Genomic DNA, 14567 nt, shown 5'->3' with positions numbered 1-14567 from the left:
ATGCTCAAAGAGTTTTGTGTGTGTTCAGTGCGGTCAAGTAATTACAATACAATATGGCTGACGCTTGCACTTCAAAGGTCCTCAAGCTGTGTATGTTTGCACATCTGCACATACGGCATAAATGCCTTAAACTGGGCTGGAGGATAAGATTTTGAGAGAAAAACATTATGTGCCTCTGCCCAGTGACATATTTTATTCACAGTAATCATTTTTTTTAAAAAGGGAGAAAAAGAATAGAGTGGCCATTGATTCATGTCAGATTTCATTTCTTCTTGTTGGTAATTATGAGCAGCAAAAAGTAATCAAAGGTCTTCTGTGCGCAATAGCACAGCAATTAGTCTGCTCCATTTAATATTATTCACTCTAAGTTGAGATCATTCAATTTTGCTGTCTGAAATCCAGAAACATATCGAAATGTGTTGTTGGTTCATTTAGGTTATCTCGTGAACCGTGGTCTATCTGGACTTTAAATAAAAAATAAAAAATAAATACACGTTTATGAAGATTAAACGATCGGAGGTCAATTTTAAATCTGGGTAAAAAGGCTTAAAAATTTACAGCTGTCTGAGAGCAGTTAGTTTTAGTGTCTCGTAAACAACTTTTAACCACTCTTGAAAAGGAGAGCATTTGCTGTCAGATTTCAAATCTGTTTAACTCATCTTTGCTCTAATTGCAGTCATTTGAAAAGTTTCACCGACTGCTGCTGCAGTCTGTGGCTGGTTAGGATCTTAAGAACGCTTTGTTTAACAGTTCTGCTCACTACACATATGGACATGCAACTCCATAAGCTGTTTCCTGTTTGAAATATAATAAATGTAGAGTTTGTCAAAATCTCAGTGATGCAACAAGAAGGCTTTTTGGGGGGGTCCAGAAGCATGACAATTGTATTTGTATTATTCACTGAGTCGTACGTTTTAGTGAATCTCGTTTAAATTCCTCAGAGAAAATATACATTCTTTTCTAGAAACTATTTGCAAAATCGTCCAAGTGAAATTGTGGTCGATATTCATTCAACGTTAGGAGTTCGATGCAATCTAAATGGAAAACAACTTGATTTCAAGCTTTAACAAAAATCAATCAGTGGTGTCTTTCCACTGGCTGATTAGAAACACATTTTCCATCCAGTATCAACTAAACCCAATTAGAGAGGTGAGGAAAGTCTTGTGGAAAGTGTGAAATTTCTCTCTCCCTCTCGGCCATCTGAGTACACAGACTGAAAGTCTGAAAACATTACAACTCTTCTCTCAGCAGATCTGCGTATCAGGGTCAATCGTGCACATGGACTTCGTCTCTCCGGGTAGTCTGTCTGGGAGGAGACAGGAAGAGGCAGAGGATGGACGACCAGACGTCACCGCTTCATCATATTCCTCTCTCCTCCCTTCTCAGCTCAGTATGGATGGATGTTGAGTGGGAAAAACCCGAAGTCGTTGTATTCTAAAATTAGAACAGAGGATACCCAGTGAAAATCTGAACGAGGAACTGTAAACTGGGAGTATTTTTTTTTTTTTTTTTTTTGTCCAAAGTGTTCATATCTGTCCGTTTGGCTGACAACGTCAGAGGAGATATTAGATTTTGCGTTGTGCGGTTCTGTCTTGATTTCGGATGACTTGGATGTTGCCCCAAGCTGCAATGTGTGCGCCAAGTGGGCTTTGGAGTGATCCCGTGCAGTTTGCGGCGCGCATGCTGTAACAGACTGAACATTAGTATTTTCAGAGGCAGAAAGCAGAGCTGATGTGAGAGCGGCCCACCTTTCTCTCTGCAACTAAACCTCTTCAGTATGCTGCTGATCTTTTTTGACAGATGATACCTGTTGATCGTGTATTGCGCCATGTTCTTTTGTCGGACAGAATTGGACAATGAAGTTATGGGACAGCCTGACCACTTGTTTGATTCTGCTGAGTGCAGTGCGCGCCGGCTCGCTGCTCAGGAGCCGACAGCAGCCCACGTCCACCAGGAGGAGAGGGCGCGCAGTGGAGAGCCCGCTGGAGATCCCACCGGTTCAGATCCGCCTGTCTGTTAATCCCCCGAACATCAACCGCGCAGATACAGACTCACTGAGTAGAGGCGAAAAATGTAAGAGTTGTTGGTGATTGTGGAGTACCAAAAGTGACAAAAAAATTTAAAAAGTAGTGATTTGCTTGAGGAGACTTGCAAAATCTAAAATAGTTAATTCCTTGGATAAATAATAACATTATCTGACCAATCTCAGAAAACTGGTTTAATCGCCTGATCAACAGAACCCTCTGCCTCCTAAATGCAGTTACAACATCAAAGTGTGACAAAACACAAAAATGTGGAACTACTGTATTCATTTGCTCAGGTGTCCTTTGTAAATGAAACTATTCTGATAAGTGTTAAACATTTCCTCCAAACTCGCATTGCATTGCTAGCTGAAATATGGACTACACAGATATGTACCTTCAACATATCTGTAATATTTTGCTTATCTGTAAATGATCATAAATGTTGAAATGTATAGGCCATGTGCTGCCAGTAATGTGCTTCCAAGACACTGTAACAGAGCAATTGTGTACATTTATGTAAAAAAAGAAATTGCACTCATGGCAAACATTCCCATGTGTAAAACAAACATTTTTTTTGGAGTTTAGGTACCTAATCTGCCTGGTTAGGTTTAGGGATTAAAGCATTCTTGATAAAGTTTTAAAATATCCCTGCCCGTTATTTTGCCAGGAGGAGGCATCTTTCAATCACTTGTTTTGTCCATCTCAAGCCTCACTGCATTCAATTTGCTGTAAAGAAGGGACAGAGAATTGTCAAAGGTTAACGAAACAATCAATGTTCTCGCAGGAATGAATACCAACTCATCAACTGTTAAATAAATTGTAAATGTATATTCAATCTGTTACTTATGGCCCTAACTCTTCAGTGTGGCTTTTGCACTTTTAATGCAACACATCCATTCAAACATAGCTGTCCGATAGACATAATAATGGGATCTATGTAGAATGAAACACCTTGTATGGAGTTTCTCTGCTGAACGAAAGAAAAAGCAGTATTTACCCATTCTGTTTGCTCAAGTATTTGAGAGGCATAATGTTTAATGTTCTTAATTACCAGCACAATGTAATAATGCCATGTTTGCTTAATGTGTTTCAGACACCATGAAGGAGCCCCTCCCAGATGACTTTGAAGACGTGATCGACTTCATCAAAGTAACCATCAGCAGGATACGCCGCTCCTCCTCATCCTCTGTGTCTCCATCTGCCTCCTCCTCCACCTCCTCTCCACTCAGAGAAAACTTGAGCAGCAGGACTCGACTAAGACGGGAGAGGAAGAAAGGTGCAAAGGAGGACAGTGGCAAAGGTGGGAGAAGAGGCGCTAAAGTGGGGGAGATGGCTAGGAAGAATAGAGGAGGAGGTAGTAGAGGACGAGGACAGGGCTGCGTGCTCAAGCAGATCCACCTGAATGTGTCAGACCTCGGGCTTGGCTACCGCTCCAGTGAGGAAATGATCTTCAGATACTGCTCAGGACCCTGCAGAAAGTCTGAAAGCAACTATGACAAAATCCTTTTTAACCTTGTTCACAACAGGAAGCTTCCCCCCAAAGACACTCCCCTGCAGGCTTGCTGCCGGCCAATAGTATTTGACGATGACCTCTCGTTTCTGGATGACAGCCTTGTTTACCACACCGTGAGAAAGCACTCAGCCAGAAAATGTGGCTGCGTGTAGGACTGAGGACAAGGTCCCCTGCTCTGTGTTTTCTTGAGTATGATGTTTAATGTGTTTTTCTGCAGACTTTTTAATGCCGCGAGGAAACTTTACAGCATGATGTAAATTACTCGAATCCACCAAAAAATGGATCAATAAATTTAGAAGGTGGCGTCACCCAAGATTTTACCTCAAAGCCTTTTCTTCACATCCCCTCCACCCTCTTCCTCAAGAAAAAGATCCATCGTTTCCTTTACAGTCAACAGCTGAGATTACAGATGAGCTCACAATGATCTTTATATCTACATCTAATGTTTACATGGATAAGCAACCCAAAAGACTGAACTCAATTGGACTCATATATGATGGTTGACCCAGCAAACACAATCTGTCGACTGTAGAGCACATATGTCAGACGGAAAAAGGTATTCACATATGAGATGTATTTATGAAACGTAGAAATGATTAACTTATTACATATTTATTTTTGCTTCCATAAAATGAATGTTATTTATTACTGTGATGTGATATCTTAGAGTGTGCTAGATGTTTAAATCAAACTGATTTATTTTAAAAGAAGAGCAACAAAAGACCACTTAAAGAGCAATATAACCTTTTACACATCAGGATCTGATTTTAAAGGTGACCCCATGAGTTGTCATGACAAGGTCAGGTGGACCTCCCATGTTTCTCATCACAATATATTCTGTATGTGGCTTTGAGCTCTAGCTTAGAAGCAGAATGCATTTTCTCTTTAAAAATGTTTAATAAACATTCTTTTAAAATGAATTATACTTCATTGTGTTTTTAAGAAAGAATAGAAACCAACCCGACATACCAACCTAATTCTAAAAGGATCTGTTCTGATGGAGGTCGTTTAGATATAAACAGAATGCAGTGGTCCGGAATTTCAATGAACACATCTTTTATTCACAATATAACAAGTATTATATGCTTAATGTTTAAACTAAGACCGTTTACCAATACATGAAAAATATTAGAACATCATCAATGTGATGGTGGCAACACAACTAAAAAAAAAGTTGAGACGGTGACAAGAAAAGGCTGAAAAAGTAGACGGTGCGAAACAGAAACATCTGGAGGAACATCTTGCAACTAATTAGGGTAATTGGCAACAGGTCAGTAACAGATATAAAATAAAAATAAAAAAGGCAAAGTCTCTCAAAAGTAAATATAGGCAGAGGTTCAGCAATCTGAGAAAAACTGCCTTCAAATTGTGGAGCAATTTAAGAACAACGATTCCTCAGCACAACACTGTGAAGACTTTTATTATTCCATCATCTACAGTACATTATATCATCAAAAGAGTCTGGAGTCTGGATACATCTCTGTGAACAAGGAACGCTGCCATAAATTAAAACCGGATGATCTTTGGACCCTCAGTCGGCACTGCATTAAAGACAGGAATGACTCGGTCATGGAAATCACTGCACGGGCTTAGGGACACTTCAAGAATTCATGATGAGCACAATTGACAGAGACATCCATAAATCCCGATTAATGCTCTATCTTGCAAAAAAGAAACACGTGTGAACGTAATCCCAAAATGATTCTGGCTTCTCTGGCCCAGCGCTCATATAAACTGTTCTGTGGTCAGATGAATCAAAAATTTAAATTCTTTTTGGAAATCTTCTGGATTGAGGAGGAGAGACTATCCAGTTTGTTATCAGCGCTCAGCTCAAAAGTCTGCATCTCTGATGGTATGGGGATGCATTGGTGCTTATGGAACTGGCAACCTGTGGAAAGACGCCATCGATGCTGAAAGGGATAGACAGGTTTTAGAGCAACATGTGCTCCCATTCAGATGACATTTTTTTCAGGAACGGCCTTGCATATTTCAGCATGATAATGATAAACTGCATACTGCATTCATTACAGTTGCGTGGCTTCATAGTAGAAGAGTTTAGACCTTTTACCAACTGAACACAACTGGTCCATCATGAAACACAAAAAAGGAGATGATGCTTTTCATGAAATTGTGAAGTGTTTAACTTTTCCAATTTAATGCCCTATTGTGAATAAAGTGTTGGCTTAGCAGATTTACAAAATAACACGTTCTGTTCTTACTTTTACATTTTGCGTAGTATCCCAACTTTTGGAATTGGAGTTGTACATGTGCATTTAGCATATAAGCAACACTGAGGCTTACTTATAGAACCACTGCTACATGTCAGTACTAGTGATAAAAAAAAAAAAAAAACGTCACAAGACACCATTAAAGGAAGGCTGTCCATAATATCTTAAAGATAGTCTGTGACATTTAGGTCAATCTAATGAGGCAAATACATGTTCTATTTCATAAAATCAGTCAGTTCTTAAAAGATATTCTAAATCTAAACTACTTACATCACACCAGCCATGATGCTCACCGTTGACTCATGAATGATCAATGATAATTACATTATCATGATTGCTCAAGATTAAGATGCAAATGGTTTGGGCCACACTCATCTACAAATCTGGCCTTGATTGGGATCTCAAATACATGTCAATAAGGTTTGATGGTTGAACAGGTGAACTGGATGTCATGTAGATGAAAGCTGTCCACAGGCAGATATGTAGTGCTTTTGGAACAACTAACAAACTACCCAATGTGGAGCTCTTAGAGAACAACAGACCATAAAGGGCTTTTTTTTTTTTCTGTTGGCATTGTAGTAGCTGGCTGCAGATGGTCGGCTTGGGTTTTATCATTGATGTATTGGTTGTCAGAAAACAAAGGCAGAGAGAAGACAAAAAAAAATCTTTACCAAGGCGCTCCTCAAAACCACATTTGTCAATGTTCCCCCTGCAGTACATGAGTGCAGAAGCGCTTTTTGCCTTGTGAAAACAACACCATCTTTGCTTGTGCACCTGCTAATGATGTATCTTTAACTGATCACCAGCTGTCGACCAGCAGCTGATGGCAGAAAGTTAGGAGGAAGGTGCACTGCAGCGCTTGCTGCATGGCAAACAAAAAAGGGAAAACTCATCATAGCATTGCTCTAAACTGCTAGAAGCAGTCAAAGTCTCAACAGGGATTGTCCAAAATCCACATCAAAACTTTAACAGTGTTAAATCGTTTTAGTGTCATTTTATGATATTGTTTTCTATCTTGTGATAAGATGAATAAACTATACTAGAGCATTGTGTCTATGAGGTAAAAGAGCTGTTTGTTTTCTTGTTGTTATTTTCATTCCAAGTTAATTTCATGTTCCTGCATCATAGTTGAATAAGATCCTCACAAATAAAAAACAAAAGATAAAACTGTAATTTAATTATAATATAATGATTAATACTTAAATTGTCAGATTTGACTGTTGGTAAATAATGCATGGTGCAAACTTTGACACGTGACCTCATGTTTTTGTCTTGTAAAAATCCACCTTTAATGACTGTAGCCTAAGAAGACACTTTGGTTTCCATTGTTGGCTCAGAATCTTTTCTGTTAACGTTCACCTGACAACAAGGCTGTAACTGAAAGACAGTGGGAAATAGTCATTGTATTTTTGTCTTTTCTGTGTAAAAGAGGAACATCAAAGCACCCGGGCTGATCTCTGTTAACAACTGAGAAAACAAGATTCACAGAATTTGATGTCATCAAGTGACAGAAGAAAGCGTTAAACATAGATGAGAATATGTGACCCATACCTAAAGTGTAGTCCACACACCAAAGGGTAAAAAGAAGGTGAGACTGATAGTTAAAAATGAAAGAAAGATGGATCAAAGGGGAATGTCAGAAGATCTGACAGCATAAAGAAAACAACTGGATGAGTGAGAAATTAAGTTAAGAGCTGGTGTTTGAAGAGAAAGGGAGGACAATGGGAAGACAGTATGTTTAAAAGGTGGCAAATATCCAGAGAAGACAATGAATACAAAGATGTAGGAATTGGAGAATGTGACGGGAGAAGCTGTGCCTTGCTTAACTAATGTGTGGGGTCGATATGTGAGCTGCGCCTGCTCTCTCAAGTTTCACTCTACTGTCTCCTCAACAGTGAGTCACTACAACCTGGTCCTTCAAGTACTGGGCAAAAAAACTCAGCTCAGCAAGTACTTTTCCATTTTCTTTCTTCTTACGTATCTAATCAATCCTTCAACCGGCCTTCTGTGATTCTGTGAACAAGCTCAGAGCCGTGACTGATGTTGTTTGACATTTGGGATTTCATCTGTGGCTGTTTCTGCCCTTGAGGCATCCCTACGAATTTTTGGGTCATGAAAAAGTTTATTTTTATTTTTTGTATCAATTCCATTTAAGCATGTTAACACGATAACATTATTATGTCAAAAATCCGTGGTTAGTAACTTTGGTAATAAGTCAGCGATGCATATCAGTCATTTCCCAAATAAATGTGACCTTGGCCGAATCTTTCTCTGAGCTTCCTTGATTTTTGTTTAGAAAAGGAGTTCATGGAGTGAGTCAACACTTTCACCGAGCTTAATTCCTCATTGTTCAGCTCATTTTCTTAGTTCCAAAGCCACAGACAAATCTGTTTCACTGCAGATTCAGGGTCAAAAAGCCTCATGTATGAGAATCTATAAAAACCTAACAATCACAATGTGGTTTTCTAAACACGTCTCAAAAATGTGCTCTATTGAAAACTTTTGGCAAATTAAACATATTCCTGGGCCTCGTTTGGAGAATGTAAATCACAAGATTGTCCGTCTATCATCTGTATAGCTGCAGACAATAAAGGAACCCATTAAAGCCAATGGACAACTTAAACACAAGGTCATTTTCAGGTGAGTCTTCTGCTCTTTTGTCCACGGCGACAGAGGAGCTCGTAATGAAGGATAGTGTTCCTCTGTAGTGTAATACAACACAAGTGTTTGCAGTAAAAGGGATGGTGTTCCAAACAGGTGCTGAATACTGGCAGAAATCTACTTTGGTGATACATGATACGTGATGAAACTGTTGATTGCTGTACTCGCCTGAATAACAAATATTAGGTATGATTATTTCTCCTACCTGTGGTGGCATCCTTTGCAGATACATTTGAAGGCTCTGTAGCCAAAGCACAAAGTATGATTAATTGGTCAACTTAAAGCGTTGAAATGACATGTTGGCACCTGGAAACTAGGTCATTAGAAAGTCAATGAGCACTTTTTTACAGTGGTGTAAACACAACTTTCCTGCTTCAATTGTGCATCAACACCCACCAAAACACCTCCTGTATGCAAATATGGGATGGTAGTGAAGTTCGAAAAATGCAATTCCATCATCCAAAAGACTGGTTTGGACTTCCCAGTGTCACGTCAAGACCAGGTGAACCTGATTTCTGCTCTCATCTGAATGAATCAGTCTCCTGCCTTTTCTCAGTAGTGCAAACGTCTTCACCACAAGTCACCAGAGGAGAGGTAGTCTCTCTCCATGTATCTGCAACCTCATGTTATGTCAGGATGTGGTGGTCATGTCACATACTTGCACATATTTCAAACTGTTGGTGAAATTGTCACAAAACATTAGCTGTTCGCGGCTGATCTTTCTCTCAATTTTTCCTGCCTGTTGCTCACGCTTTCACAGAACATTAGCAAGTTGCCTAGCTTTAAGAGCCGAAAGAGTCAACTTTAGCTGTTTTCACACGGGCACTGCAGTACTGAAATGATCCAGAGATGCTCTAGAGAGAAAACAAATATCTAGCCAGTCCACATATAACATGTCTGGAAGATCATCAGCTGAGCTGATATGCAAACGTAGCAGCTATACTTCCAGAACATGCCAGGAAGAGATACCATTTCTTTCTTATTTATTTTATAGAAATCTTTTATATTTATTTATAGAAATTAAATGCAGATACATGCGGATACCTTCCCTTAGTACTATGACAAAAAACTTAATGTAGTACTTACTGAAAATAACCACAGAAACAGAAAACGCTTTTTCACCAGGAAAACTGCTTCTTTTGTGTCTCAGCCTCCAGGCTGGCGATGATTTCAGGATTTACGGTATAAGAAGTTTACTGTGGCAGCTCAAACTATCAAATTGGGTGATCAGCTTGTTTACAAGAGGAAACAATTGTGGGCAAAACCTTGTCCGCTACTATTGTGCCAGCTGGCCTGGGAAAATATACTAATTTTACCCAAAATCTAACTATCATTACATCAAACATGAGAAAACGGCGAAGAACAAGAAGCTCTCTATGCGGCTTCTACTGCAACGAGTCTGTTGGTGTGACTCAGGCTACATGACGAGACAATTGCGAGACAACCACAGAGGGTGAAAGGAGAGTCATCAAAGATGAGAACGTTTCAGACATATGACGACAACACATTACCAGAGCTGTCTCACCCTGTTTCGCAGATCAAAAAGAGCTCCAAGACCTGACACCTTCTTAAAATTACAAGTGCTAAAGTGAATCTTCTAATCAGAAATACTCAGTTCACAAAGTGATTTTGGTGTCAAAGTTCGGCTACATAAAAACATATAAAAGACAACAGAAACTTTAGATAGATTGTGTGTTTTTGTGACTGACACCAGAAAAGGCCTGCCGGCCCGTCAGAGCTCATTGCTGTGATTAAAGAAACACTGCTGTGCTGTCATTGGCTTGGCTTGCAACATAAAGCAGAGACGGCGGGGATTAACGTGGGGCTCTAACCGCGGTGCACTGATCATCAACTGGCACTACCACCAGAAGTTGAGTCTGGACCACAAGCCGCAGGCCCCCCAACTCATCACTATTACCACAAGCGCACACACACACACATACACAATGACAAGCACTTTAAGTCACAGCTGTTGTCAACTGCAGATGAAACACTGATTCAGCCAGTGGCAAGAGAGAGGGAGGCAAAGAGGAGTCAGCATCATCTACTGACACTGTAACATCAGTGGTGTATTGTGTGAGATAAGCATTAAACTAAACAAAATGAGAGAAAAGCCCTTAAAGAATGTTCTGAATGAGGCAAAGTTTAAAACCTTTATGGCGTGCGGGAGCTGGTGTCAGCAGTAAAATCTGTAAAGAAAAAGGACATAGGAGTACATAGGATATTTCTTCAGCTAATGCTATTTGATGTAATGTATTGACATTTTTCTAGATATTTTGATCTGATTTCATCATTAGTCTTGTGTTAAGACGCAGGGCCTGGGTAGTAATATTTCAAAACCTGACTTTAGCGGGAGGAGTGAATGTAACGTTATCATCTGCATGTTGTTTCGTGAGAGGTGTCAGATGGTTAGAAATATTAAATATTCACGTGAAATCTGAGAATGTGCTTTACAACGTCCTGCCTCACACCTGCGCCACATCATTGTGTGTGCATATGTGTGTGTGTTTCAGACAAGACAAAGTAAATCTCTATGCGGGATAGAGGGAATCGTGTGCTTATGCTTGATCGTGTTCTTATTCCTTGCATACAGTATGTGTACAGCTTCTGACCTTGTTTAAAGCCAGAATGATTTTGAAACCGCTTGTTATAAATTGGCAATTGTTTCTTCTTTTTTTTCATTCCTATAAGAAAAATGCTAAAAGTCATGGGAGTGAGGGTTGGTCAGACCCTGTGGACATAAAGAACATAAAGAAACTACAAACTCTGACGGCCCTGAAATGAGACATCATTTTGGAAAACACATCCACAAAACAAAAGACATATTTTCATAAATTTGGGTCTCTGAAATGTATGTTTTACTGTTCTATTTTCTGCACTGTTGTGTGTTTTTTTTTTTTGTTCTTTTGTGCTTATTTGTTGTTTTGTTATGTATTCTATTGTGTTTTAATGTTTTCTGACATGTTCAGTTTTATCTTTTCAAGTCTTTTCTTTTCTTGTTTGTATGCTTCCTGAAATGAAGCGTAATCTGTTTCATTGTAGTGTTTTCTCAAATGTTTTATCTTACTCTCTTATCGGGTTTTGTTCTCGTAGTCCTGCAGTTTATGGCCTATAGACAAAAAAAAAAACCTTTCGCTCCAAATCTTCTAACATCCTCACAACATTCTTCTTCTTGGTCTTCTGAGACGACTGACAAATAGTTCAGAATAGTCATGTAGCAAGACTTCCATCATTTGACCTTTGCTATTCTGTTTCCCCCAAAGTGCACTTGAGAATCTGAATCTTCTGAATTATTTCTTTCTGGCAGAGGAGGCGAAGCTGAAAAGACCGGCCGGTTGATGACGTCGTTCTGTGTGTGATAGAGTGTGATGATAAGAAATAACGCACAGACAGAGCAAACCTCAGCACCGGCCAGAGTAGAAGCTGTCCACTCTGATGCGACACACCACATCAAACAAAGCGGCAGCTGCTGAAACGACTGATCCTGAATGACACAGCGGAAAATGCTCACCATTTCTCACACAGCGATGTTACTTTTGACCGCATTTTGGCAACACTGTGCGTGAAACATATATTCCAAAGCATTGTTTTCGACACGGAGGCATAATTAAAGGTTTTTTTTCAACCTTAAATCTAATAAAAGTGTGTTAGTGTGTTGGAAAGACTGTTTAAATGAGTGCACTTCATAGACCTCATATATCATAATCAAAGAGATGTCACATTTCAGGGTGGATAATCTTAAAATGGCAAGCATGGGGCAGCAGAAACAAGCTGTGGAAACAACACAGACATATGAATCACCTTTTATGTTTACATAGCCAACATTTCCATGCGTGTGTTGGTTAACATGCGATGAATTATTATGATCAATATTTTGCAAACTACTTGTCCTAACAGTCCAAAGGCATTCAAGCAAAAAAAATCTCCTTTCTTCTGCATAGAAAATTGTGCACTGGCAGGTGATTACAGTTACAGTTGTTCCTCTCTCAATGCTTGGGGGGGAGGCAGCCCACTCGGACGGCAAACATTCTCTCATTTTGCAGCAACAGCCACTTTACATTTACGGTTGCCCCACAAAATCAGCGTCGGTGGCACACTCTTTATCGTGAGTACTGATTTTGAAGCAGAAACCTCTGCGGCACATTTTGACACCTCTGTTATCGTGGTATCTTCTCAAACTCATCAAGTAACTTTACACCGATGTGCTTACATGTAAAAGCCCTGTTAAACAAACACTTTGAAGTATTCGTGAAACATTAGCTCATCACCTAGATAAACATTCTCATTTCTGTTGGAAGATCATGTGAAATAACCAAAAGCATTTTTGTCAACTGCTGTTTTGTAGGTCAAGATGAAACACTTAGTCCCAGAGGGTCTGGCTGTGGTTTAGATTTCCTGCAACATAGGGAAGATTGGTGGCCAGCAGACAAATAATCTGTATACAAATCTGATATATCTGCTGTTGTGGGTGAGTCAAAACCTATTAAATCATTGAATAATCCTGAACAACATCAAACGTGAACATTAAACATCTGTAACAGCTACAATATTCTATTCTATAATTAAAATCTTGTGCTTTAAATCATTTTATTGTCTCCTTCTAAAACAGACCCCATGTGGTATAAAAAACATAAATGTGGGGGTTACGTGACAACACACTGGAGCTGATCCCTCTGGGGTTGTAGGGGTTATGAATGTTGGAAAATATATGTAGCATACATAGTCAATATGCCTGTGTTTATTCCTCTCATCGTTTACACATATGGCTCTGAAGCACCTCTGCTAAGGTACAGGGTGGAACTGCTCTAATCTCCTTTGTAAACACAGCATTGGTCCTGTGTGAACATGTCTGCGTCCAAGACCCCAGGAGGCAAACCAGACCCACCATTCATCTTCCCCTCCAAAGGACACAGCATACCTCCCTGTATCCCTTTCCTGCTCCTTATTTTCCCCACGTCCTTTCATTAACTCCTACATCTCTACATACCCACCCACCCCTTTCTTGTGTCCCCCTGACACTCCTTAGCTTCATACATTAAACTTCTGTTTTCTTGTTCTTTTTGCTTCCTGAGAAGAAGCGCAAAGCTCTGCTGGCTGTTGGCTGCCTCGTGCGTTTGTGCACGTAAACCCACATTAGACTTGTATCTGTGTTTGCATGTTCCCTGGTGCTGAAGGGAGGAACTTCCTGTTTCTTCCATAAACACCTCAGTGGTATGGAAAGGATGTGTAGTGAGTACTTTAAGCTGCTTCCCCCTCTGTAGCAATACTCACATCTCTTAAATGTGACAAATCAAAGTCAGTGAGATGTCTTGAATCAGTGTTAAAACAAAAAGGAAGGATCATAGGAACTGAATTCATTTAAGAACTGAGGAATATCATTCAGGTTGTAGGTTACTAACTTACCTTTGATGGATGATAGAGTGGCTCACAAGTTAAACTGGTCAAACTTGGATCAATCCCTGTGAAAGCAATACACCCTGCTAATCAATGTCCTAACCTATAGCTTCATTCACTGATGTCTTCACGTGACTCCCTCTCCAGGTCAAAGTATCTTTGCTGATCCAAGGATTGCGTTGTTGTGGAGAGAGATGTCTGATGGATTTGCTGGGATCCGTTGGAGCCACTCCCCAAAATTTGGGGGTCACAGCCCCAGAGTGCTGCGATGACCACTGGCACTACTGTTGCCTTCACTTTCCATATCTTTTCTATTGCATTCTTTAGCTTTTGGTATTTTGTGAATTTCTGGTGTTCCTTCCTTGATGTTGCTGTCACTTGGGATTGCTCCATCTGTCACTACTGCACTCTGTAGTTTGTTGACCAACATAATGTTCGATTGGTTAGCCATAACTGGTGTATCAGCTTGGAAATGGAGGTCCCGCAGGGATTTAGCTCTGTCATTCTCCACCACTTTTGGAGGTATCTCCCACTTTGCCTTTGGGACTTCCAACCCACATTTAGTATGTTCTTGTACTTAGTACTCTTGTACTCGTGTTCTTATGCACCATTCCAACCACTTGGTTTCCAGCAGACTTTCAGAAGGTAATTTTTCTCTTAGCCTAGACAAAATGCCAAGCATCCACTTTATCCACGATCCTCAATCTTAGGCCAGCTGCCCTCTGACCTAATGTCAGGCTCCCGCTT

General features: G+C 40.0%; 1 protein-coding gene across 1 annotated transcript; it reads left to right on the top strand.

Annotated features, from left to right (window-relative positions):
- Nucleotides 1-1408: 1408 nt before the first annotated feature.
- Nucleotides 1409-4275, top strand: LOC142382893 (glial cell line-derived neurotrophic factor-like). Its single transcript, XM_075469024.1, has 2 exons — nt 1409-2073; nt 3118-4275. Exons 1-2 carry the CDS (start codon nt 1857-1859, stop codon nt 3687-3689), a joined length of 789 nt encoding a protein of 262 aa, XP_075325139.1. The 5' UTR covers nt 1409-1856; the 3' UTR covers nt 3690-4275.
- The last annotated feature ends 10292 nt before the right edge of the window (nt 4276-14567 follow it).

This window comes from Odontesthes bonariensis, chromosome 6, assembly GCF_027942865.1.
Source record: "Odontesthes bonariensis isolate fOdoBon6 chromosome 6, fOdoBon6.hap1, whole genome shotgun sequence".
Lineage (NCBI taxonomy): Eukaryota > Metazoa > Chordata > Actinopteri > Atheriniformes > Atherinopsidae > Odontesthes > Odontesthes bonariensis.
The sequence above is the reverse complement of the archived record's forward strand: the minus strand, read 5'-3'. Positions and strand labels throughout refer to the sequence as shown.